This window comes from Sinocyclocheilus rhinocerous, unplaced genomic scaffold (genome assembly GCF_001515625.1).
Source record: "Sinocyclocheilus rhinocerous isolate Xijiao unplaced genomic scaffold, SAMN03320098_v1.1 scaffold1622, whole genome shotgun sequence".
NCBI classification, from domain to species: domain Eukaryota; kingdom Metazoa; phylum Chordata; class Actinopteri; order Cypriniformes; family Cyprinidae; genus Sinocyclocheilus; species Sinocyclocheilus rhinocerous.
The window spans coordinates 676,090-701,696 of NW_015654513.1; the positions used below are offsets into that span (position 1 = coordinate 676,090).

General features: G+C 38.4%; 2 protein-coding genes across 3 annotated transcripts in view; one reads left to right on the forward strand and one right to left on the reverse strand.

Moving 5' to 3' along the window:
- The window catches only part of LOC107717440 (nectin-2-like), an 87,384-nt gene extending 73,892 nt beyond the window's left edge, over positions 1 to 13,492 (reverse strand). For both annotated transcript variants that reach the window (XM_016524186.1, XM_016524185.1), the window contains exon 1: positions 13,059 to 13,492. In XM_016524186.1, the coding sequence (XP_016379672.1) occupies positions 13,059 to 13,107 (49 nt within the window). In that variant the 5' untranslated portion in view covers positions 13,108 to 13,492. The remainder of the gene's footprint in view (positions 1 to 13,058) is intronic.
- Positions 13,493 to 15,190: 1,698 nt separating this feature from the next.
- On the forward strand, positions 15,191 to 25,335 carry LOC107717418 (uncharacterized). The gene is made up of 11 exons (XM_016524151.1): positions 15,191 to 15,263; positions 16,611 to 16,943; positions 17,029 to 17,298; positions 19,888 to 19,923; positions 20,568 to 20,891; positions 21,819 to 22,073; positions 24,307 to 24,349; positions 24,400 to 24,557; positions 24,676 to 24,749; positions 24,970 to 24,996; positions 25,265 to 25,335. Exons 1-11 carry the CDS (start codon positions 15,191 to 15,193, stop codon positions 25,313 to 25,315), a joined length of 1,644 nt encoding a protein of 547 aa, XP_016379637.1. The 3' UTR covers positions 25,316 to 25,335.
- Positions 25,336 to 25,607: the final 272 nt, after the last annotated feature.

Sequence of the window (25,607 nt, forward strand, 5' to 3'; positions counted from 1 at the left end):
ATCTGCCACCTGCAGGATCCTCACATGCGATAGCCTAGTAGCCGGGACAACTTCTTTATGTTTACAGACGTGACGTTATGACGCAGTGCCATGCTTGAATTTCCCGCGAAAACCTACCCGTACCACTCAAATTAGAAAACATTATTATAAGCTAACCGTTGTGAATCGGGCTAAAGTAAGGCAATAGTTTTGAACACTGGCTGGTTATGTACTTTCTCAAATATTGATTTCGGATCATTTTTAAGCAGCTTTAAATCAAAAGTCCAGACTTCTGTCTGGTAATACATGTTGGACTTTTCAATTCGTAAGTCCATTTAAACTCTGCCCCTTTCTTACAATCAACTGCAAGCTTGAATTCAGATCTGCCTCCATCCAATCAACAACCTTTAGAAACAAGTCCCTGGCCTACATTTTTTCTTTTTTGATAATCTTGGTTTTACTTGGATGTATGTCACAGTATGCAAAAAAAAAAAGATCTGTCACTTCTTACATCACATCGCGACTTCACAGTGAATTGTCTCTCGAAACCCATTTAACTTCCATAATGTGATGTATTTCTGAGTGAAATGGGATATTTAATGAGGTAAAAAGTAGAGGTTGATTTTTATCATACCAGATGCATACTGGCACAGATGAATTATTCACAATAAGACCAGGAAAGCGCATTAAGACAAAAATAAAGTTAATTTTAATTTCACATTGACTTTAAATAACACCTACGGTCTTCGACTGCTAGCAAGAAACTACTGCAAATCTCCAAGTACTGCCAGGGACCCTCCATGCACAAAGGTTTTCAGTTTGTGGGTTGAATTCCCATCAAAGCAAAGGACCAAATGCGAGGAGGCAAGAAGAGATCTCAAAGAAAAGCAGAATGCTAAAGAAGGGAGATTTGTTTCATCTGCTCTCATCAGCAATGACATCAAATAAAATCTCTCACACAAGGTGAGCATAGAATAACCACGCGGCTCAATAAGGTTGTTTGAACAAATCCATTTCAAATGCTAAAAAACGATCTAAAAACACATTTGCAAAGCCTCTCCACATGAGAGCTGCTTGTTTGTCAGCCACACTTCCACTGAATGTTAAAATATCAATCTTCCTCTCTCGCTCCCTGACACCTCTCCTTCTCCTCCATCATCCATCCACCCATCTATTCATCCCTCTCTCCCTCTGCATCTAAATAAATAAACACCAAGAAGGGAGTGAGGGAGACCAGGAGAGAAAAACTAGGACACTACAACCTGGGACCCATAGACCTCCCCCACACACAGAGAGACTGACAGAGAGAGAGAGACAGGAAGGAGCTGTATACCTTTAGTACACATTTAGGTAAAGGAAGGAAGGAAGATGTGAGGGATAGAGGAAGAGGAGGGTATAGATGTTCAGGAAAGAGGGGGTGGGACGAACCAGGCACTGGAGGGTGGTCACCGGCACTACAGTTTATTAATAATCCATATCAGATAAATCTTTTCAGTGTTCAAGGGGGTGTGCAGAGGGATAAAGACAAGGCTGAATGGAGATTTCTGCCCTTTTAAGCTGCATCTGCCTAATCAAAATGCTCCCGAGCTAATCACTTAGTTGATTTTACATCCCTCGCTCGCCGCTCCGCCTGGGGCTTTTCTTTTTCGTTCTCTCACAGGTCCGTGTTGCCCCGAGGGCTCGGTTATGGCATAGACGAATCACTCACAAACTGAAAATAAACTTACAACACACATATATCATGTTAGTCTACTTATACATACAATATTGTAGCAGTTGTTAAAACACATGCAAGGCTGCATGCAAATAGAAAACAACTATAAAAAATGAGATTGGGCAAATTTCATATGAAAGTTAGAACTATGCCCTATTCACTCCGAAGGGAGCAGGCCATCTCATATGAATGTATTTGTTACAGCCTATATAGATAGACAGTTTTGTCTATTTGATATATTTGCTTGATAACACAATAGCAAAATTATTTTTGGTCAAATAGGCCTAAATGCAGCCTTGTTGAGGATAAAATACTGCTTTCTGAAACGCTTTTGAACAATAATACACATATACAGTAAGTATATTACAAGTTTTGGTACGAACAAACTAGATGAGAATCAAATTAATCATGAAAATGTGTCACCAAAATTACAAAGAGCAAATTTTCTTTCTTGAAATGACTATAGCATTTACTCTTCGCTAAAAGCCTTATTGAGTGATTGAGCTGCTCACTTTAATTTAGTTTGACCCTACAAGTAGCGTTCTCTTCCCACATTGCCATTTGAGGGCACAAAAAAACGGCATTTGGAATTCGCCCACTGCGTCAGCGCTTTTATTCCCCATCATGCTTTGCTTCTCAGTGAGCACAAAGGCGAGCGAGGGTGAAAACTATCCATTCACCCCTCATAAGAGTGTGAGGAACATTTTCTCCTCTCTTCATTCTTCTGTCCTCTAGAGAGCAGAGGAAGAGAAGGGTGGATCCTCCGGCGCTGCCATATCACTTACCTGTATGAATGGACATGGCTGAGAGAACAATGAGGGGCTTTCTTTAGTCTCTCTCTCTCACACACACACTTGTTTGAAAGGCAGTGTGATTCTAAAAGAGGTAGGGGGACAAACACAATGGCCTCTCAGTTACTGCATGGTCACCATTTCATGTTCCCTTTACTCATCACTGACCAACTGAGCTGCGACTGACAGGTACTGTGTTCATGAATAATTATGTGTCATTTAGAGAGGAATTCAATACAAACAATACAATAATGCATTGTAATTCACCTACCATCTTCATCAACTGAATTGTACTGGTGTGTAGTGTGGCAGAAGCTAGTAGTGATTTTGATTCATTTCAGTGACTCAAATCTTTTGACTCTGTTCACATTTACCTCGATTAGCATGCAGATGCTTTATAAGAAAGCTACTTAAAAATGAGGAACGTTAACAGCCAAACAGATTCGATTCAGATTTGTTCAGAGATTTTCCATCAGTATGGTGTCGCAAGTAAGTGTTTTTTGTCTTTTCTGAGCAAGTCATTGAATCACTTAAAAGATTCTTTCAAAAACACAGTAAGAATGATTGTTTATTACAAATAGTTTTGTGGGAATAATGTTGCTTATAAACAAATTAGATCGATTTTTTTCCTCCATTTTATCAACTTCTGGACTAAAAGCATTCTATGGAAGTGATTCATTCACTTTAAACATTTCTTAAAAAAACAGACCAAAACACGGAGACTGAACGTACATTCTTGGGTGACGCAGCATCAAACAATAGTCTAAATGTAGCAAATGCGTCATCTACTCCAAAACTATTGTTTGGGTCACAGGTGTCACAGAGTTCTCTCACTGATCCTTACAAGTATTTTGACCTTTAACGGAGTCAAAAAATTATTTTCTCCACTGTCTTCACGTGTGTTTTTCTCTTTCAGCAATGGAAAAAGAGCTGTTTCACTGACTTAACCTTCATGAACCACGTAATGTGACAAGAAAAGAAAGAGACAAGAGAAGAGAGACTACTGGGAAAAGGAAAGAGAGGTCAGACCCAATTTTAAAAGAAATGGTGCGATTGGGAGCAAAAAAAATGGCCCTTCCTTTAGAGGAGAAAGCAAAGGGCAGAAGGAAGGACAGAACAAGGCATGACTGCATTCAAATAATAAAGAGAAATAGACTGGTTGCATTTGAAAGAATGATTTTACATGAAAGGTAAATCAGGAAGAGAATCATGCCTGGGTTCTCCCGTCATAATAATAACCGCAAACACGGCATAGAGACACAGCTGCCCAAAACTTACTCCGACTTGTAGAAGAATCAACTGTCCTGGTTTTACAAAGCAAACTGGATTAAACAACATCTAGCCAAAGTCCACAACAAACAAAAAGAAACAGAAGAGCAACTCAAGCTTAGGTAGAGAAATAAGAAAGAGGCTAGAGGAATAATGAGTCAGAGAGGGGGAAGAAGGTCGCTGGAGAGTGACAGACTGAACATCTCAGCAGTCAGATAGACCCGTTAAGTGGACTGAATCCTCAAGATGGAAGAAGTGAGAAACAAGGGATAAAGAGGAAGAGGGGAACTGGTGGGAGGAAGGACTGCGCTCGTTTGTTAAAAGGCTGACAGGAGCAAAAGAATGAGACCAAAAACATCACAGAGGGAAGTCTGAAGGAACACAATGAGGATCGGAGGTCAGAACAAAGCTCAACCACCTGCTTAGAGGAAAACAAAGAAGAATGTTAAGGAAACATACCTAACAAAATGGTATGTGTATGTTTGCATGCAAAAATGATGCTTTAAAATGAGGGATGGTTCACCCAAAATTTATCATTCTGTCATGCTCTAAACCTGTATGAGTTTTTACTGTGGAACATAAAATTAGATATTTGGCTCAATCTCTCTCACAAAATCTCATTTTAAAACTCTTTTTTTTTTTTATATAAATGTATTCTTTATATTCATATATAAATTAAAATTGACTCTAAAATAAAAAATACATTATTTTTCATAACTTGACAACATAACAACCTGAACTATCTTAACCCTGTCATAAAAAGGTCAAATTATCTGATATTTTAAAAGACTTATTGACCTTGCCACAAATTTATGAGGGCCTTCAAGGGTCCAATCTATGATATAATTTCCTGTTTTATGTTTTTAAGCATGTTCCTCACATGTCTTTAATTTGGTGGATAAAGTTTTATAATAATAACAAAAGATTATCCCAAAGTTTTTCTTTCAATAATTTAATTTTAATGAGGCTTCACTCTTTTTTTCTTCATTATGATATATCAGACCTGTTGTACTATCACCCTGACATTTTTGTCCACCCAAGGAAATATTAAATTTTAATACAGAAAATAAAAGCATGCTTATCGTAGGTGTATTCAAGTCATTGTATGAATTGCATTTCAGAACATATTTTTGAATAGATTAATAGTTTCGGACCAAAAAAAAAAAAAAAAATCATGTCAATGAACAATTTAACAGCTGTTCTTTCCCATACAATGAAACTGAATTCTTGCTTGGATGTTTCACTGCAAAATTATTTTAGTGTTCCACGGAAGAAAGAAAATCATATGGGTTTAGAGCGACATGAGGGTGAGTAAACAATGATACAAAGTTCAGTTTTGGGTGAAATGTTTCTTTAAATTCTACGCCCTTAATAAGTCACCTAGACAAGCTCCAGCTCTCCTTAGGAGAACAATCTCAGGAGAACTTTATTTAGGCAATTCACACACTTTTTCTTGGTTATTTTACAGTATTTCTTCAAATACACTGACCTTATAAAATACTACAGAGAACATATACTAGCATTCACCAAATGTACCCAACAGAACTCACAGGAGACGGGCAAAATTATCTTAAAGATCACTGCTGTTTTTCTCTGACAGCTCGCTACGCTGGGCATGCTAATGACATTAGCGTTCTCTGAGGAGCGATGTGCCGCTCACACTTACAGGAATAAGATAATTCAGCTCGCTGTGACTGTGCTGTAGTTACTGTATCTGGTCTGGAATGAGGCTGCAAAAAAAAACGAGGCCATTTCTGGCTGGCTCGGATCCAGTCCAGCTTCCATCACGCGGTGGACTGGCACGACATTCTGCGGAACAGGTGCAAGGCACTCAGGAAGAGGAGGAGAGGAAAAGACAATGATAGACAAGGGCAAACAGGCGCTAATGCCGTCACTAACCACAACTGAGTGCAGGGATAAAGAGTGTGAAAAGGATGGGAAAGTGAAAAAAAGGACAGTGGGGATAGAAAGCGAAAAAGTAAGTAAAAAAACAAGATCAGACATCCTCTGGAAATGAGGGACTATATTTCACAGCGATGTCAGTCTGACGGGGCAGAGGCTTAATGTCTTCAATAAGCCGTGTCGACTCGCAAGGGCATCGCTGGCCTTGCTGATCGATACAGGATCAATAGAGCAAAGCCTCGCTTCCTTGTCTGCCTCTGGCTAGCCGACTCCAGATGGACAAGCTAAGGACAGTGAGAAAATAGGGAGGGGGAGAGGAAGGACAATATTCGAAATAGTATCGCAGTCAATCCATAAAAACGGTGAGGGAGAGAAACTGAGGCTATTCAGAGGAAGATCGTCTTCTGCGTGATTTGTGAACGGTGAACGGGCTACTGAAGGTCAAATGCTTCGTTTAAAAACAGCGGTTTTAATTTTCCCTCCTGTGGAGCGTAACGTGTGGCATAATGACACAATTAATGACTAAGGACCTATCAACTATTGTTTTAATTATGGTTTTAACTTTAACACCACAGCTGCAGTATAACGCCAATGACTCAGAAGAAAAATATCACTGGAATCACTATCAGAATTATTTTTTCCAGCTGATGAATGCTAAAAACATTTAACAGCCAATCTGAGGTTCATTTTAGCTCCACTTTCTAACCAATAAAAAGATAAAAGCGATTTTGAAAATAACCTTGACCACAAAAGTTACTTATATTTCACCCATCACACATAAGTCAGAGATTGTTGTGTATGAAGCTTGTTTGTCGATGACTGATAAAAACATTGACAGCCAATCAGAATATCAGACTTTGAAAAGCTTGAGTGTTTAGCGGCAGATGACATCTCACACTTATAATATGCAGAACTTTAACATCTGTTGATGTGAACGTCAATATAGTTGTTGTTTTTGGTGTGAATGAGCCGCAAATTTCCACACATTGTGACTGAGTCATAATGCGTGTATGGGCTCAGTACTGTTGGACTGAGACTTTTTTTTAGCACTAGTCATAATATAATAAAATTCTGGGATTCAAACCCTGCTTATGCAGTTATTTAGAGGCACTGCTATCCAGCCAGACACGTCTTTTCACGCAACCTCGTCTCTCCACACTCTGCTGTGTCCAGTGTGCAAGAACGCTTGCAGTGAGGAGTCCTAATACCACTGGCATGCTAAATTCATGAGACAGCACGAGTGTGCTTTTTAAAAAATCCTCAGGAATCAAAACTACTTTCACCCCCCTTGTCCCTCCCTTTGTGAACCTCTTAGGACACACACACTCATTCTGCAAAAAGAAAAGAAGCCTTTCAGTTATTTTATCATCTGATGATAGATCTGAAGACACGCTAATTATGTCTCTATTTGTTTCTCTGTGTTTGCCACGGGATTGACATCCCATGGTAACTAGGATTTACACAAGCTTCAGTCTGGATCCAGAACACCTGAGAAGAGATGATGCCAACCCCTCAGAGGACCTCAGATGATGCCAACCCTGAAACAACATACAAAACTACCACGTTTTGCTATAAGTTTGATTGCATCATATAATAATTGCTGTTAATAGTGTTCATCATCTGTTTGATTACATCTTTAATTGCCATATGTACATTAACTGACAGTCACCACCGATAAGCTAACACTAAATATTGTAGAAACTTAATTTGCTGTAAAGTTGCTTTGCAATGATTTGTATCGTGAAAAGCGCTGTACAAATAAAATTGAATTGAAACTGAATTGAACTGATGTTTCTGGCTCAAATGATAAAGCATCTGCATGTGTTTGAAAGACTCGGTAGGCATCTCATTTCAACTTGAGGACAAAAATAGGACATTTTCTTTATGATATTGTTTGTAAAATTGACAATTTGATGTCATCCCAAATTTCTCTGTCCCTCCAGGATTCATGCCAGTGAACCCATAATTAAGAAAATGTATTTACAAATAGAGCTGGATTTGATACAGATTTTAGAATTCTATGTGAACATGTTGCACAAGCTCTCAATTCAATTCTGATTGGTTTCTGGTTCATTTGGGTATATTTCAGTTATAATGTCTATTTTATTTACATCTGTAAGAAATTATTTTCTGCTGATGCTGTAAATAATACAGGTCAGTGTTTCAAACTGATGACTCAAACTATTAATTATGTTTATAAGAGTCATTCATTTTGAACCAGACCTCACTGGTCGTGTTGTATGTTTTTGATTCACTAAAAAGAATTGATTCATGATCACTCTGTAAATCGGACTACACTGGTCGCGTAGTATGTTGTTTCTGCATTCAGCCCGTGTGGACAATTGTGATAACTGTCCAATTGTGGACAGTCTGTTGAATACAATTTGCAAACTTACATTCATGATTGTCTTTTCTGTCCTGCTTTGGTTGTACAGAATAGAGCAGCTTGGACATTCTACTAAATATCTACTTTTATGTTCTACGGAAAATGAAAGTCAGTGTGGAACATATGAGAATGAAATGAAGACAAATTTAATTTTTGGGTGAACTAATCCACTAAATTAAGACTGTTTCTATCAAGTTCATGACTAACCAAAGCTGAGTGAATATGGAGCCAGCAAACCAGACAGCTACAGCATCCCAAAAAACCTTCAGGGTTGTGATGTTAATCATAAAACGAACGGGATGGCATTCTGTCTAGAGGGGATGAACACTCATCATGTCCTATTCCTTTTTAAGCCATTTGGCTTCTATTTTAAAAAGGGCAGATCTTTGGTCATTTTCCCTATGAGTAGACACGACCTACTACAGCAATCTGGCAACCCTCGACATTCCCACATCAAACTGGCAACCACATACCACTATTCAGACCAACTGGCTACTGACCCCTGGAGGGTCGCTGATCTCCCAGTATGCAACGGGACAGGGAGGTAAACTCAGCCAGCATGGGATGTGATAACATGCTGCCTTATGTTTGTGCATTATTGTGCTATTTTTGTCTGCATTTCCTAGATGCATAAAATAGAGGACAATTTCACCACAAGATCACATGGCACTTTTAGAAGTGGATGGTAAAAGACAGCAAGAGCAAAACCCTGCTTTCTCATTCCTCGCTGCCACTTTTGTTTCACTTCTCACCATCTTGTTGCAGCCCACAATGGTCGGTTGGCTTTCCATCATCAGGCGCAAGACTAAAATATGAGGTCCAATTAACTGGACATATCAACCCCATGAATCTCTAATACTGTAAAAGCATTCTGAGATCTGACATCTGCTGAACCACTGAACCACTGAGAGCAGAGCGAGAGAAAGAAAGTGACAAGAATAGAGCCAGGCAGTCAGAAAAGAAACGCTCGAAAGAGCCTAGTCCTCTAAGTGCTTCAAGGACCAGTTGAGATTCATTTTAGCTCCGCTTTCGAACGAATAGAAAGAGAAAAAGCCATTCTGAAAATAACCCTGACCACAAAAGTTACTTGTATTATATTTGACCCATCACTCAGAATTCAGACTTCATTGTGTGCTGTGGATATCGTACAAACCTTTGCGGGAAATCTCTAGTGTACATATTAGTGCAGGTTGATGTTAATTACAAGGTCAGTCATTGATTTCAGCAGAATGCATTCCCAGAGCCGCATGTCAAACACAGACCTGCGACAAGTGTTAAAAGCTTTGGTCCCCCCATCCACAAATCCCCCAACACTCATCCAACCTTCTCTTTACAAGAAACCAGAATGAGACATCCAAAATCACTGTCGGCTCCCTTCACCCGCACACATGGTTTCCAAAAAGTCTTTTAACAGTCTCTGGACAACCATATTCAGAGGAAAACTACCTCATATACACCCCTAAAAATAAAGGTTCTTTATTGGCATATGGTTCCATGAAGAACATCCACGGAACCTTTCCATTGCACAAAAGGTTCTCTAAAGTGTTAGTGTTCTTCACACTAACAAATAAATGGTTCTTTTAGGAACTGTTCACTCAAACTTTAGGCAACCCAAAATGGTTCTTCTATGCAAAAACTCCCTTTTTCAACCTTTATTTTTAAGAAAATACTGACTGATAAACTTGCGTAAGAGTTCTCGCAGTAATGAAACGTTTTTAAATCAATGTTCTTTCCACAGTCAGTTCTGTCTACTGCTACACCTCCTCCCACGTTCTTTCACCAGCTCAGACGCTAATAAACAGAGTGGCCTTGAGGTCAGAGCGAGGAGGGGTGGGGGGAAGATTTGAATACACCAATGACAATCATCTCTCAAACAAAAGCAAGCGGATAAGGACGGCAATGGACGCAGAAAGAGAGGAAGGGAGGGAAGGAAGGAAACGCGAGAAAATGGAAGAATGGAGGCTGAAAAGCTTCAGTTTCAGTGCGACTTTTGTTTACATGCTCCCCGGTATGTGGAACTGGCGGACAATGGAGACCGTCTCGCCCGTTTACTCAACACTTCTTCACTGTTTAACCCACTTGAGCCAGCACTGTCGCAATCGCTGCTTGTGCTTGTTAGTGTGCGTCTGTAACTGCTGTGCTCACACAGTTTAGAATAAGGTCAGCTTGGCCTCCGCCTCCATCAGTGGAGCAGCCTAACATTTTCGAACCCCCTCCTCCTAAACCCACACACACCACTTGATGCATTCAGCCAGAGACGCCGCTACAGTAGCCCCCCTAACCCCGGCTTTCAATGAAAACACAGCGTCACCGTGGCAACGGGTTCAAGCTTTTTTTGACCGGTGTTCACTAGGAGGGCATTATAACACAATCAGTAGTTTCTATTGTGCAGATCTCTGCTCCCGGTTGCCGTCATTTCGGTCTGGAACTAGAAAGATGAACTGGCGCAAGTTTAACAATCATAAAACTAGCTTACACCTGCTTCCTGTCTATATAGCTCTTAATTTCGAAAGCAACAATGAGGTTATTAAAATAAAGCTTTTATATTAGCCTGCTTGAAGTTGGTCTGATTGTATTTAATAGGCACGCAATGAAAATGAGTCTGCAGGGGCCACTGAGGCAAGCATACAAAACAATGTTTTGACCCTTAAAATAACTGCTGCGTATAAAGGCAAAAGCTCCCAGGACACTGAACTAAATGGATGCAAAGGGAAGGGGGGAAAAAGAAAACACAAGGCCTGTTTATACTGTTTGCTTAAGCGAGGCAATCATGACCCCTTCTTCCGCTGCTCTGTTCATAAATAAAAGAAATCCTTTGTTTCGTTATTCTAGTTTTCCTCCTGAAGTGCAGTCGATGTACTGTGAAATGAGCCCAGGCAGAAGAGGTCCAGACCATGAATAAGTTAAAGGAGTGAATTGTTTTTAAGTTACGACAAAGAACTGCATCCTATGATGTCACAAACCTTCGACACATCATATCCCCCTAATGCATAATGTCATATACATACAGTGGTGGCCAAAATTATTAGAACACTGGTATTTTCACCAGCTAAAAAGTGGTTTGAAGTCAGTTATTTCTATCTTTTGCTGTAGTGTGTCAGTAGGAAATATCAGTTTACATTTCCAAACATTAATTTTGCCATTAATTATAATAATCCAGTGATATTTTTGTTTGCACAAGGAGTCTGACAACAGCCAGTGCTCCACACAGAGATCTGATCTGATCATCATCATCCAGTCTGTCTGGAATGACATGAAGAAACAGAACAAACTGAGACAGACTAAATCCAGTTAATCCAAGTTAATTGACAAAGAATATCTATTTATGACATTATATTTAACAGCATCCTCGTTTTACAGCATTTTTACACAAGCGACTAAAACTTTTAACAGTACTGTAGCTTTGCAGGTAGGTTTCTTGAAGCATCTTGGAGACATTGCCACAGTTCTTCTGGATTTAGTCTGTCTCAGTTTGTTCTGTTTCTTCATGTCATTCCAGACAGACTGGATGATGATAATGAGATCAGTTCTCTGTGTGGAGCACAAATCTCACTGGATTATTACAATTAATGGCAAAATGAATGTTTGGAAATGTAAACTGATATTTCCTACAGACACACTACAGCAAACCATAGAAATAACTGACTTTAAACCATTTTTAGCTGGTGAAAATACTAGTGTTCTAATCATGTTGGCCACCACTGTATATATACACGCATACATATAGCATAAAAAGTATAGCCTACATATTGCCATGTTAAATATAAAATAAATGGAATAAATACTTAATATATAGTTTATTTTTTTATTTATGCATTATTATATATAATACAATAATACATAGTCTAATATTATATAAACTTCTAAAAATCAGATGAAAAATACTTAGTGACGTTCTCTTTTAAAATCTATTTAGAAAAAAATAATAAACTAAATATTTTTAGCGGTTATGGCAACTTACAGTTAACCAGTGACAAGTTGTATTGCAGCATTGACATTCTTTTTTCATTTAAATTTCTAACATCTTTTACCGTGTGTGCGCTCGGTTAGACACTCAAGCTTTTTCATGACACTCACACCAGCCCGGCTCGCTCGCTGTCAGGTGTAGTGCACCTGCGAACCGTGACATCGCCCCTGAATAATTAAACTGCAAAGACAATGAAGCCCCTGAATCTACGATCAAAAGGAGCTACAGTGCACGAGGCGTGCAGTGAAATATGACGAAACAATAGGCAGTGACGTCAGCCTATGTTATTAACAGCTCTTTGATATTTCGGGAAATTAATGATTGACTGACTGTCAAATTAATTATATTATTAAAATTAAACAAAATGACGCTCTGAAAGAGTGATTTTAATCTTTAAAAGAAAACAGTAAAATAATACCAAGTTGAAAACCCACGTTTAAAAATAGTAAGAAACACCCTGTTGCTTTTGTTGAGTGATAGACGGATTGATTTACATTCATTTGTGCCCCTTCAGCTGGAAATAATAGGATATTACGTGAAGGGAGAAAAGACGCCAAGGACGTGAGGAACCGAGAGAAATGTGGTACAAGGAAGAGAGAGGGAGCACTGAAGGACGACTGGATAATGTCCGTAGTTTCGAGAGAAAAAAAACACACCTGTCAACAATAGGGAAAAAAAACACTTCCAAGACCACGCCTAGGGAAACATGGCGCTTATCGAAACCAAACTCATACAATCTCCAGGGAAAAGAAACGAGATGCAAGATCAAACAGGCAAAGTTATTTCCCCCCGTACTATGAGACACTGGGCTAGTTAATAAAATTGTTTTTAGATGAATATAGTCATCTTGAATGTATTGAGATAGCAGCGGGAGAAGCGCGCGCACGATTAAAGATAGACTGAAGGATATTTCTATCATGACATCGAGTTGCGCAAACGCGTTGATTGAGGTTATCTATTAAAATGAAAGTAAAAGAGAACAGTATATTTTATAACCGGCAACAACTAGTGATTCCTTTGACTTTTTAAACATGATATGATATGTCTTACCTTGAATAATTAGGAGAATGAGTGCGCTTAACAGTCCTGACATGTTCATCGGAGGGAAGGGTGGACAGTCCACCTATTTGTCGGTTTTCCGCTTGTTAAACTCAATCAGCTCAGAGTCGCAAAAAAAATAAACCAAGATAGTCAGATGGAGATAAATACTGCTATGTGGTTCCTCTGGTTTCCTTTAATGGACGAGCGCAGAAACTTAATGGTAAAGTGCGTCGCTGTATTCAGCGCGTTCCTTTGGAGTTGGTTTACAATCTAGTGTCAAAACTCCCTTTTGAATTGTATTGATAGCTCAAGTCCTCCGAAACTGTGACGCGGCGTCCGGCGGCCAGGTAAAAACGTCGTACAGGTGAATAAATATCCGGTGAGTGAGTTGGAGGTTTCGCAGACGAGGTTTCTCATCAAACCTGTCGCGCAGGGATCGCACTCTGTTGAAACTCTAGCAGAAGCGCCGCTCATTGGACTCGAGCGTGTGATGTCATGCTACGTCACGCAGCATTTAAAGCCACCTAAATTCTAAAATTCAGAAAACGCTTTGGTACTTTCCAACTTTAACAAGGTTTTGACCGTTGCACTCTTTTAAGTTTAAGGTAACCAAACGATAATTTAATCCTTTCGAGACAACTTTTATCATAATAATGTGTAATATTGTAACGTAATGTAACAATGTAGCTAATATTTCTAATCCGTTCAAACGGGCTATTATGCTGTCCGCTCTGAATATAGCCTAAGATAGTTTTTCTTGGCTTTTCGTGGCTTCTGAAACTCTTGAGTTTAGTTTCAGAAATGAGTTTAGTTTCTTGCTGGATTTGTGCTTTTCCTCTTTGTATTTTTGGTTTCGTTTCCAGTTGAACGCAGATTCATTCATCATGAGGTTCGTGGAGTTACCGGTAATGCAAAGGAACAAGTAATGAGTGCCAGAATTATATTTTGGCCAAGTTTTGTTTCAAGTTGTCGAGTTGTAGTAAATGAACTAGTAAAAGTAGCTGTAGCGCTCCCCCTGCTGGTAACATGTAACTAAAACATCACGGCTAGCCCTTGATCATCTGTGAAATAAACGCAAATATTTCCAGTTCTACAGATCTACATCTCCGAAACAGCTTTTGTTCAGAAGTTATGCTTTATTTTTTTTAGATTTTTCCTCAGATAGAAAGCAAAATAGAGAACAAATCTGTATGTTTGAGTGAGATCATTATGTCTGCTGAAATAGATCTGTCCTATATAGGCAGAATGTTTGATTGTACCTCACTAGTCACATTCAGTATCTGTCACTTCCACCACCCCATTAAATCATAACCCAAGCATCTCTCTCTTTACTCATTCTCTCTTTCTGATTGTTTGCATGGGGCCAATGACACGCACAGTATAGCCTACTATGACTCTCATTAGCTGCTTTGCCCTAGTTTGCTCTCTCTGAAGTTTCTCTATCCCCTGCTCATTTACCCAGTCCATCCTTTCTCATTTCAGTTTTCTTCAGTTTTATCTCTCTTTTTTTTTGTAGACCCTCTTTCATTCTTTAGCTCAGAGGTGATTCGGAGCTGAGCTGGTAATGGGACTTGGAGGTGCTGATAAGTCTGTTAGCTTTAATTAAAGACATTTACGGGGATGTAAAGACATTTAGCCAGAAGCTGAAGACCATTTCTGATTACATCTCTAAATCCTTTTTCTTATGCTCTCTCTGTCTTTTCACGAGCAATTCCCACAGTCAACTCTTGCCTAACAGTCTGCTCTGTCCACTTTTATGGACGACCAACTTTTCGTATGATTTAGAGGTCAGAAATTAGCTTATTTGGTGTTATTTGTTCTTATATGTTCCTTGTTAAAGCCAGAAGCATAACTATGTGACTGCAGATAAAAGCATTGACTTATCTCATTATGATTGTATAGTTGCATATAAATTAGTGTGTGCTCTGTTTTATCAGCCTCCATGTTTGTAAAATTGCTTCCGTTTTTTGGAAGTGTTTTGACATTTGTTGTGTTTATCAGCTTCTGTCAGATGTTGCTCTCAGCTCTTAATGTCGGGCCCTTTTCCTGTCTTGTTCTTGTGGTCAAATGCGAGAAAAGAAGACATATTCGTGCACTTTAACTAGCTAACTATTAAGAATATGTTGCTTCCTAGCAGCACCATGGGAAAATATTTTCATGCTTTATTACTTATTTGTTCTGGTTCATGTTTCCTCATCTCTCCACTCATGGCAGGTATGAAAATCTATATGTGTGTGTGTGTGTGTGTGTATTATTATTATTTTTATTTGTATTATTTTATTTTAAACTAATCTTTTATCTAATATATACATATATTTAGATAATGTATTTTTTTTTTCACCCACCCACCTTTGGAATGTTTCATCACTTTAGGTTGGCTTAAATAAAGTTGAACTTGAAACTTGAAAAGTGAAATTTCCAAGTATAACTAATTTAATAATATACCGAAAAATCAAACATACATTAGGGACTAGGAGCACTTAAGGGGGATTCTGTGTTATCTAAATGAACCACTGAGACACTAAATTGCGTTGGGCTTATATTCATTGGCTGATTAACATAGATAACTGCAGCTTACACAACACTACACTACAGGGGTTCTCAAACTGGGATCTAGAGACCCCCAGGGGGCTGAAAGGGGGTTTAAGGGGGTCTGCAAAATAATTGAGAGAAAAAAAGATTTTACAAAATGTATGTAAAAAGACAGATTTAATACAAAGTCATTTTTTATTCCTTTTTAATCATTGCTTTCACTTCAGTACAGCATGAAAAAAGTAGTTACCTCAATGAAAAATTGCTGAAATTTACTCACCTTCATACCATCCAAGAGGTAGATGAGTTTGTTTCTTCATCAGGTACAGATCTGGAGAAATGTAGCATTGCATCACTTGCTCGCCATTGGATACTCTACAGTGAATGGGTGTCATCAGAATGAGAGTCCAAACAGCTGCTTGCAGCTTGTGGATCATTGTGATGTTTTTATAAGCTGTTTGGACTCTGATGGCACCCATTTACTGCACAGGGTCCATTGGTGAGCAGTGTTATGTGTAAGATGTTTGGTTTGTTCAACCTGCTTGAGCACTGTTGCAGATTTTACTATGTTGCTGCTTTATTAAATAACAGAAGTTGCTTAAAATATTGTGGCTTGTCATCAGTTTGAGCCAAATATAGTCTTCATTTATCTGTAACTTTCATGTATTCAGAGGCTGCAAATATTATGCAATTACCACGTTTTTGGGGTGTAATGGAAAAGTAATGTAACTAGTGTAACTAGCCTAGTTACTGTTGGCCGGGAGTAATAAGTATTACTTTTGACAGGAGTAACTAGTAATGAGTAATATATTACATTTTATGAGTAACTAACCCAACACTGTTGGTGAGCAAGTGAAATAATTCTAAATCTCGCCAAATCTGGACATCTTGTATGGTGTGAAGGTGAGTACATTTTCAGCTAATTTGAATGTTTAGCTGATATGATATGTTTTATTTATCTAAATGTAATGCATTTTCAGTAAAAGAGTCTGTGTGACTTCTTGTGCCTAAAGAATCTGGTCTATATAGGTGATGTATGGAATGATGTGGTCATGGTACGTGAGGACACATCTGTCACGCTGTCCTGCTTTGATTCACCACCCACAACTTCTGTACTGGTTACCTGGAAGATGATGTCAGCCAGGGAGGATCGCTGGTCATATTTGTTATCAGCCAACTGCATCGACGGACAAACAGATGGACGCAGCAGCAGAGTGTTTGGAGGCAGAACGTTTGGGATCTCCGCAGATGCCTCACTGATCTTCAGGGCCGCAGCAGCTGCGCAAGGACACTACTCCTGTGTGATAGAGCAGGATGACAAGAAGCTACAGGAGAGGATTGTTCTTCTCGGCCTGATTAAATGTAGACCACACAACCGCACCACAACGCATTCTTCGTGTCTCAATGTGTCTGATATCTCCAGGTATTCTCTCCTTCTCTTTTGCAGTATCTGTCACTCCCACGCCCCCTGTCACAGTGGACAGTACTGTGAGACTGGCAGCTCAGGTGTCTCCCTCCTCCGTAGCCGCCTGGGGAACGTGGGTGTCTCCCTCAGGTGAACAGCTACACACTGAAATCTCCCATGGCACGGGCAGTCTGCTCAGCAAGCTGCCTCGCGTCACCAGTAAAGACAACGGAGTCTATACCTGCAGAATCCGTGTCCATGGTAACAGTGGCACGTCTGTCTCGGAGCACCGGGTGAATGTGACAGTGAGCGGTGAGATTTGGAGATATTTTTTGAAAACATGCCAGTCAGATAAGTTGCTTAGTCAATGTTATCTTTTGAAAGATTTGAAGGGATTTAATGTCGCAGATTTTTTTTCTTCTAGCAAAAAACAAAGTTTATACAGTTTTTTTTTTATAGTTTTTTTTTTTTTTCATTTTATTTAGAAATAGACGCTCTTACATACACTATAATTAAATACACCAATAGGTACAAAGTTTTAAAAATCGTTTTAATTCTATGAGAATAAATCCACACCACAACTATAACAATAACGAGACAGGAATTATATTTTTAGAATCTCTATCGGAATTTTTTTCCAGCTGATGAACGATAAAAACATTGTCAGTCAGAATCCAGGCTGATTTAAAGAGCTTGAGCATTTAAAGCAGCAGAGGACATAACTGCAGTATGTGCTTATAATAAACAGAACATAAAAATAGTTGATTACCATTCTTGGTGTGAACAGGCCTTGAGGCTTAAATTGTGTCAGGTTTTGATTTACTAAAAATGTAATTAAGTTTATACAAGTTAGTTCTGTTCTTCGATTTATTTGGCCTTCCACGTGTGCTGGTATTAGTCCGAATTTAATCATTTTGTTCATTTCTTCTCCATATAGTGGACTTAAATGTCATTCACTGTATTGGGAACAGTAAATGAGTAAAATTTCTGTTCAGTCTTGTGACCTTCTCCGTTTTTATCAGTATTTGCACATTCTAGTCTGTGCATTTGTGGATTTTCAGCAACTCTTTGTGTAGGTTACATCGTTATACTAGTAGATGATGAGAAGTGGCTGTCTTTATGTGTAAGTCATTTGAATCATTCACTCAACCAATTTGTTCAAATAACTGATTCATGGAATGAAACAAAGACAGGCTGCATCCAAATATGCATACTTCTCTACTAGGGGTGGCAATATGACCAAAATTGTATATCACAATATGAGTAATTTTATTTCACAGTAGCTATATATCACCATATAGATTTTTTTAAATATTTTTGATACCATAGAAATGTCATAATTCTAGTCACCAGTGTCAATATCACAAAAAACGAATACTAGCCTAAATAAAAAAACAACTCAAGCTCACTGAAAAGTAAACAATCTGTGATTAAATTTAAAAAAAATAATAATTACAAACAATAGGACAAAAAACTACAGTAGAACACCTTTAGTCACCTTTATTTATTTATATAGCGCTTTTAACAATACAGATTGTGTCAAAGCAGCTGAACAGCATTAATTAGGAAAATAGTGTGTCAATAATGCAAAATTACAATAGTAAACACTCATTTTTCAGTTAAAGGCAGTTCATCATTGAACTAACTTGGATGATGACATCACTGAATTCAGTTTAAATAGCCTCTGTGCAATCAAGTCAACGATATCGCTGGAAATGAAGTGTCATTGTCATTTGAAATTTTTTTTAGGGAGGAATAAAATTTAACTTAAAAAAAGGGTGATACAACTGTTCTGATATCATAATGGAAAAAAGCCCCATTAAAAAAGCAGCATTTAAAAAAAAACTTTTGTCCAAAAAAAAAACATAAAACAATTCAAACTTTTTACATTTTTATGATAAGGCACACACATCCGGGCTGCTCTCTTTAGGGTGCGAGTATGCTCATTATACCACGGCGTCAAATAAATAAACAAATAAATAACAAATAAATAAGAAATGCTACATACATTGTTTAATGTGATCAAATGTATGAAAACACTGCATATTGATAGAGACAATAGTCCAAAATCTCTACCAGTTAATTGTGTCTATATAGTAGGCAAAAAATCAGTACATGAAAAGACTGGTACAGTCCAAATTCACAGGATTCATAAAACAGTAATGAAGAAAATTGGAATGACTTACTATTTACGGTGAGATTTTGAAGTGTGCATCCAGTTGACACTTTACTATCCCATAATGCGACGGGAGAGGATTTGTTAATAGCAGTGAAGCAATGCAATTGACACTGGTAGGTGACATGACAATGACATGATGAATGTAGTACTGTACATCTGGATTACATTTATACTACACAGATTCAAACTATATAGAACATAATTTTTTAAGTTTCACAAAGTAATTATTTATTTAAAAGAAGTATCTGCTCAAACACGCAGCCGTTGTCTTTATGAGTCACTGAATCATTCACTTAACCAGTTCATTCCAAAACACTGAATAATTCAAGTTACATTATTACACCACTACTGGGTGTTGCTCACATTAAAAAATCATTAAAAACATTAAAAAATGCCGCTATTTTCACTTAGTGTAAATAGAATCCATTGCTATTTGCACTTAGTTTAAATAGCATCTATCACTAAGAAAATATGCTATTTTCACTTAGTGTAAATAGCATCTATTGCTATTTGCACTTAGTGTAAATAACATCTATTACTATTTACACTTGCTGCCAAAACAAAATATTGTGTCTTAATGTACATTTTATTAATATTGAATTCAAACAATGTTACAGATCTGAGACTACATTCATAAAAAAAAATAGAGAATTTCTCAGCCTTATTATAAACAATGCCTAACTTTCTCTCTCTGTGTCCCACTATTTCTTTTTCTCTTTCAGTGAAAGCTGTGTTTTCTTTCACAGATGTGACACATGGTAATTGGCTCTTTTGTTACTGGAATACTATTGTGTATAAAATGGGACCTTCCTTACGTGCCATTTACCCAGCAGCCTACTCTAGTCAATGAAACCTAAACATTCTCCATCAGGCTCTTTTAACTCACTAAATACAGATTTTTTTTGAATGCTTGAATGGTATTGAATGAACACAACAATTAAATAAACTTGATCAATTTACCCCAAAACAAACATGGTTTGTTCTTCCCAAATGTTGTGTCAGCAAACGGTTAATCAGGGTTATTAAATCTGAGAGGAGAATGTTTCTGAAGAGCTTTCACTGAGCTTAATAACATAATCCCCATTTTCATGCCTGTCTCGTTTCTGATATCTCCCCATATGACTTTGCTCTGGGACTCGTAATGTTCTGTTCGCTTGACTGTGTGAAGAACAAAGAGGCTAAAATGACTAGCAGCACAGTGGATTACTATGTGGACGGGATCAATTCAAATTGAAAATATTGTTCTTGCATCAGTGCATTTTTCACTTGATTGGCTTTTTTCAGTTTCTTTTTACGCTCTTTTGCCTTGCGCTTTTTGTTTCGCACTTTCTCTTGTGTTGAATGAATCTCTTGTCTCCCCTAGGTCACTTTACCTTTCTCCACTACCCTGTGTCCTCTACAGTAGTCCCAAGGTCTTTGGCAGCCCTCTCTCATTCACTGGTCACTTTAACATGTCCTCCTGTCCTTGGTGACTATGTGCTGCTCTACTGGGAGTATCCTGATTCAAAAGGAATGGAGCTCATATTCCAGTTTGACCGCTGGAGGCGGAGCTACACCAACCAGACCAAACCCCACCTACATTTGATAGACCCCGCCTCCCTGGCTGCTGCTGGGAACTTCTCCTTCCTGTTAAGCCCATCCCTAAAGGATGGAGGACTCTACTTGTGCAAGGTCTTCCTGGATGACAATGCTTTCAATCAAGCCAACAGACTGAGTGTTTTACATGGTAATATTTTTGTGTACATCTAAGTCACAACAACTTTTTGACATGACATACTGTATATAATGGTTTCTGCTGTGTGAATACCAATTGATTTCAATCTTCTGTCTGATATTTTATGTAATTCAGGAATCTCTATAAAACAATTTCAAAACAGACACCAGCACTACACAGTGGAAGATATTCAATGCCATTTTGTGGAATTCGGACCAGTTTTCTTGAATGGATCAGAGATTAATTAAAACTACTGAAAGAGGGTGCGAAAATAATAACAACATTTTTGTTCTTCTGTCAACTTTTCCTCTCAAAACATTTCACAGTTTGCGACCATGATCAAACAGTCATTATCAGAGAGTGCACATCAGAACACTCGTTCACTGACTCTTAATGATGCATGTTCTTGCATCATTGCTCTTGGATTCATTTTATAATTGCACAGGCGGTTCGATCAATCACAGTAGTTCAGCATGCAAGAGTCAATCAGTCAGTGTCTTGACTTTCATCTTTCTCTCCCGTTCTTAATCTGATCTCCCCCTGTTCTTACTTTAATCTCTTTTTCCCCTTACGTCCTCCCCGCTCTCCTTTTTCTCACTCAATTCTTTTACTTTTGTCTCTTCTTTCTATATATATCTCACTCCCCTCCCTCTCTCTAACGTAATGTTTTTTAGTAGGCCTCATTACAGATCTCATTATGTGTAATTACACCTGCCCGTTGCCGCTGACAATTCTGTGGGTTGTGGCATTACTGTGGAAACCACCGAGCTCAATTAGCTCAGGATTGATACTGCTTTGAGTTTGAGGAGACACTGTACATCAGTCACAGTCAAGCTCATCTGACCCGGCTACACCCGGCTGTTTAATGAATATATATCATTTTAACCCTTCGCGTTCATTTCTCCTCTCTCATCATCTGTTTGTCGGTTTCCCCCTCAGGATACACCAAGTCATCCCACACCGCTCTGGATCTGAGTTGTATGTACTCAGAACGATCTCAAGTTAAAGCTGTAAAGTGGTCGTATGTTCAGGATCCTAGACGCTTTCTGCAGTCAACTGCTGTTTTGGGCCGGATCACAACCTCTGTAGTGCTCCCTGTGACCCCTGAGACAGCTGGACAGTATGCCTGCACTCTGTATCTGAAAAATGGAAAATCAGTGCAATATATGTACACCGTCACAATGGCCAGTATAGGTGAGAGAAAGTGTATGCTATTCTTTTCTCTCTCTCTGTCTGGCACCTTTTTTTTTTGGTTCTCACTATTTTTTTTTTTTTGCTGTACATTCTTTAAGTCAAGGTGTGAACACTCACATTTAAAAACCGGAAAATGGTCAGACTGCAGGTGAATATTTATTCCAATGAGTTATTTTTGTTCTGTGTGATAGACCTTCTGTGTTTCATTGAATTTAATGAACCAGTGACGAGAACATTAGTTAGTGGAATCATGTAGGTCACCGGAAAGGTCACATACCATACTGTAGCACAATCATGTGCGAGCCCCTTGACCAATCAATTTCATGAAACCTAACTCCATCATAATGGATGATTTAAAACATGGCTAGTGAGTCTCTGGAGCAGCAGGGTGCAGAAAATAGACCTTCTGCAGAATTCTGCTGTTAAAGGGATAGTTCACACAAAAATGAAAATTCTGTCATCATTTACTCATCCTCATGTTGTTCCAAACCTGTGTGAATTTCTTTCTTTTACTGAACATGAGAGGAGAAATTTTCAAGAATGTACTGGTAGCTCATCAGAACTAGAGGTGCATTTTTAAAAAGTATTTTTAAACGTGTTTTTAGAACGCTGTGTCATGTGCGTGACACTACAAAAGATATAAGTCACGAGTGCACATCCATCCAATGCATGTTTACATAGAAAACAATGGAAAAGCAGCACAGTGGAATGGGAAAAAAAACATGAGATGCAGGGCACTGGAAAAAAATGCAGATGCAGTTTTTAACAGCTGAACTTTAAACTTGAGTGCTGCATTTTTAGAATGCCATGTGATACATGAGACTCTTCAAAATACACGAGACACAATAGTAATAATCAGACATGTCTAGTGCAAGTTTATATAGAAAAACTATGGAAAAGTGGAAGCAAAAAAAAAAAAAAAAACATTTTGAGTGACCAGTAATTCTGTCATCATTTACTCATCCTCATGTTGTTCCAAACCTGTGTGAATTTCTTTCTTTTACTGAACATGAGAGGAGAAATTTTCAAGAATGTACTGGTAGCTCATCAGAACTAGAGGTGCATTTTTAAAAAGTATTTTTAAACGTGTTTTTAGAACGCTGTGTCATGTGCGTGACACTACAAAAGATATAAGTCACGAGTGCACATCCATCCAATGCATGTTTACATAGAAAACAATGGAAAAGCAGCACAGTGGAATGGGAAAAAAAACATGAGATGCAGGGCACTGGAAAAAAATGCAGATGCAGTTTTTAACAGCTGAACTTTAAACTTGAGTGCTGCATTTTTAGAATGCCATGTGATACATGAGACTCTTCAAAATACACGAGACACAATAGTAATAATCAGACATGTCTAGTGCAAGTTTATATAGAAAAACTATGGAAAAGTGGAAGCAAAAAAAAAAAAAAAAACATTTTGAGTGACCAGTCCATAAGAGTGGTCCATAAAAGTCTTCTGAATTAATATGATAGCTTTGTCAGAGGAACAGAGTGAAATTTAAGCCCTAGCTCTGCTTAGTGAATTAGCAATGTCGGCTTGTGAATGAATCATTCATTTGAATCAGATCTTTACAATCAATCCACTAAACTGCTTCACAAATCAATTTCAAATGATTTATTCACAAATTGCTGCCTCTGTCATTTAATTTGTCAAAGAGGGATAGAGCAGATGCCCATATTTTCAGTAAATTACTTAAATAATGAAACAAATGATGACGAAATTTGAATTTCTAGGTTCAGATGCAAACATTTTTAATTCAGAACTATTTAAAACATTGTTACTATTATTTTTACACAGTTATTTATTTTTTCCTGGAGTTTAAATCACGATTAGATGGTATTTCAAAGACAGCAGTGTCATCAAACATACAACATGCAGATAACAGTGAGACTGAGAGCGGGTAGATAAGAACAGCACCACTCATTGTTTGCATGAATGATGTCACCTCACCATATGCAAAACATATTTTGTTCATTTCTCTTCCTCATCCTCCATATCTCTTCATCTTTCCAAAACATGTATTCAGGGATATTTAAATACTCATTACATCATGTCTACTGTTGGTATCATTTGTTTCTTCTGCTTTCACTGTGTTTGCATCTAAAGTTACATACGCTGTCCCACTATTTGATTTTATTTTATTTTATTGATTTATATTTTAAATATTTTATTTCCCTGGAATTAATGAATACATTTCTAACCATTCCTGTCTACTCAACTCTTGTTGAAGATCCAACATTTTCTCCAGGGCCTGCACTGCCACCTGCAGGTGAGTGCCGATACACACACTTCTGCACACTCACTGATGGGTAACCTAACTTAGCGTTTCTTTTTCTGCCTTTCTCACACTCCCCCCAGCAGGAGATGTTTCAGCATTCTCTTATGTTTCCACCTTCTCATTCCTCCTATTTCTGATCCCCCTGATTGCCGTAGCTGTTGGGGTGTTGCTATGGAGACAGGGCTATTGCCTCACCCGTCGAAGTAAGGCCCTGCATTTGTCTTTTCCCCCCTGAGTCTGTCCATCAAATATCTGAAGGCTGTCAGTTCACCCTGGCAGATGTTGATGGACAGAAGCCCTCACGTGTCTGTGTTCATGTAGGTGTCGAGCAATCGCTGTCTCACCACTCCGGAGAGGTGGAGAACATCTATGAAAATCCTGATGATCTAAGACAGGTGATTGAAATGCACAGCACCTCCTTCTCTCCCTCTATTTGGCAGTTTCTCCTTCTCCCCCCTGCTGTATTATTAAATCTATTTTTACTACCCCTTCTTTCTTTCATTGTCTCTCTCTCTCTCTCTCTCCTTGTCGTTCTTTCATAATGTATATCTATCTCTGCTCTATTATTAAATCTATTTCTCCCTTCCTCTTTCTCTCCCTCTCTTCTCCCAGCAGACACCTCCCCAAGGCGCAGTCTACATGGTGAGTTATTATAGTCCTTCTCAGGCAGAGCAATGAGTAATTGTGTGTGTGTGTGTGTGTGTGTGTGTCTTCCAAAAACCAGGTCCCAACAGTTTACAATCTGTTTGACAGTGAGTGTGTGTGTGTGTGTGTGTGTGCGTTTCCTCCCAGTTCTGTCACGCCTGTATTAGTGATATTAGCAGATGAACCGAATCAAACCTCTGCCAAACTATAAATCTGAGACGTCTCCGCCCTTCTCATCCTTGTCCCTGTTTGTCCCTCTCTCTAGGATCTCAAGCCAAAGGGTGAAATGGATGTATATAAAGAATTAGATAGGTGAGACATGATTGGCTGCAGGTCATGTGGGGGACACAGTGCAGGTGCGTCATTGTTCATGTGCTCTTTGTGCATTAATCGTCCTGATAATGTTTTCCTTCTCTATGTGTGTGTGTTTCATTTCAGATACAACCAGTGCTGTGGTTGAGTTTATTAAACATTTACAGTGAAACTGTATTTGAAATAAAACTTATTATGTATACGTGACTTGTGTCTTAACTTATGACACTTAATTGTTCTTGTTACTAGTATGGCACTTCTTCAAAAACTGTTTGAGGTTTTCAAAAACCTTTTCT

Bases quoted from the DNA above. Each gene is read 5' to 3' on its own strand.
- LOC107717418 (XM_016524151.1), top strand. From the start codon at position 15,191: ATGGGAAAATATTTTCATGCTTTATTACTTATTTGTTCTGGTTCATGT. The intron at 19,924-20,567 runs GTAATTGGCTCT...TGTCCTCTACAG, and splicing joins TTTCACAGATGTGACACATG to TAGTCCCAAGGTCTTTGGCA. The intron at 24,350-24,399 runs GTGCCGATACAC...AACCTAACTTAG, and splicing joins GCACTGCCACCTGCAGGTGA to CGTTTCTTTTTCTGCCTTTC.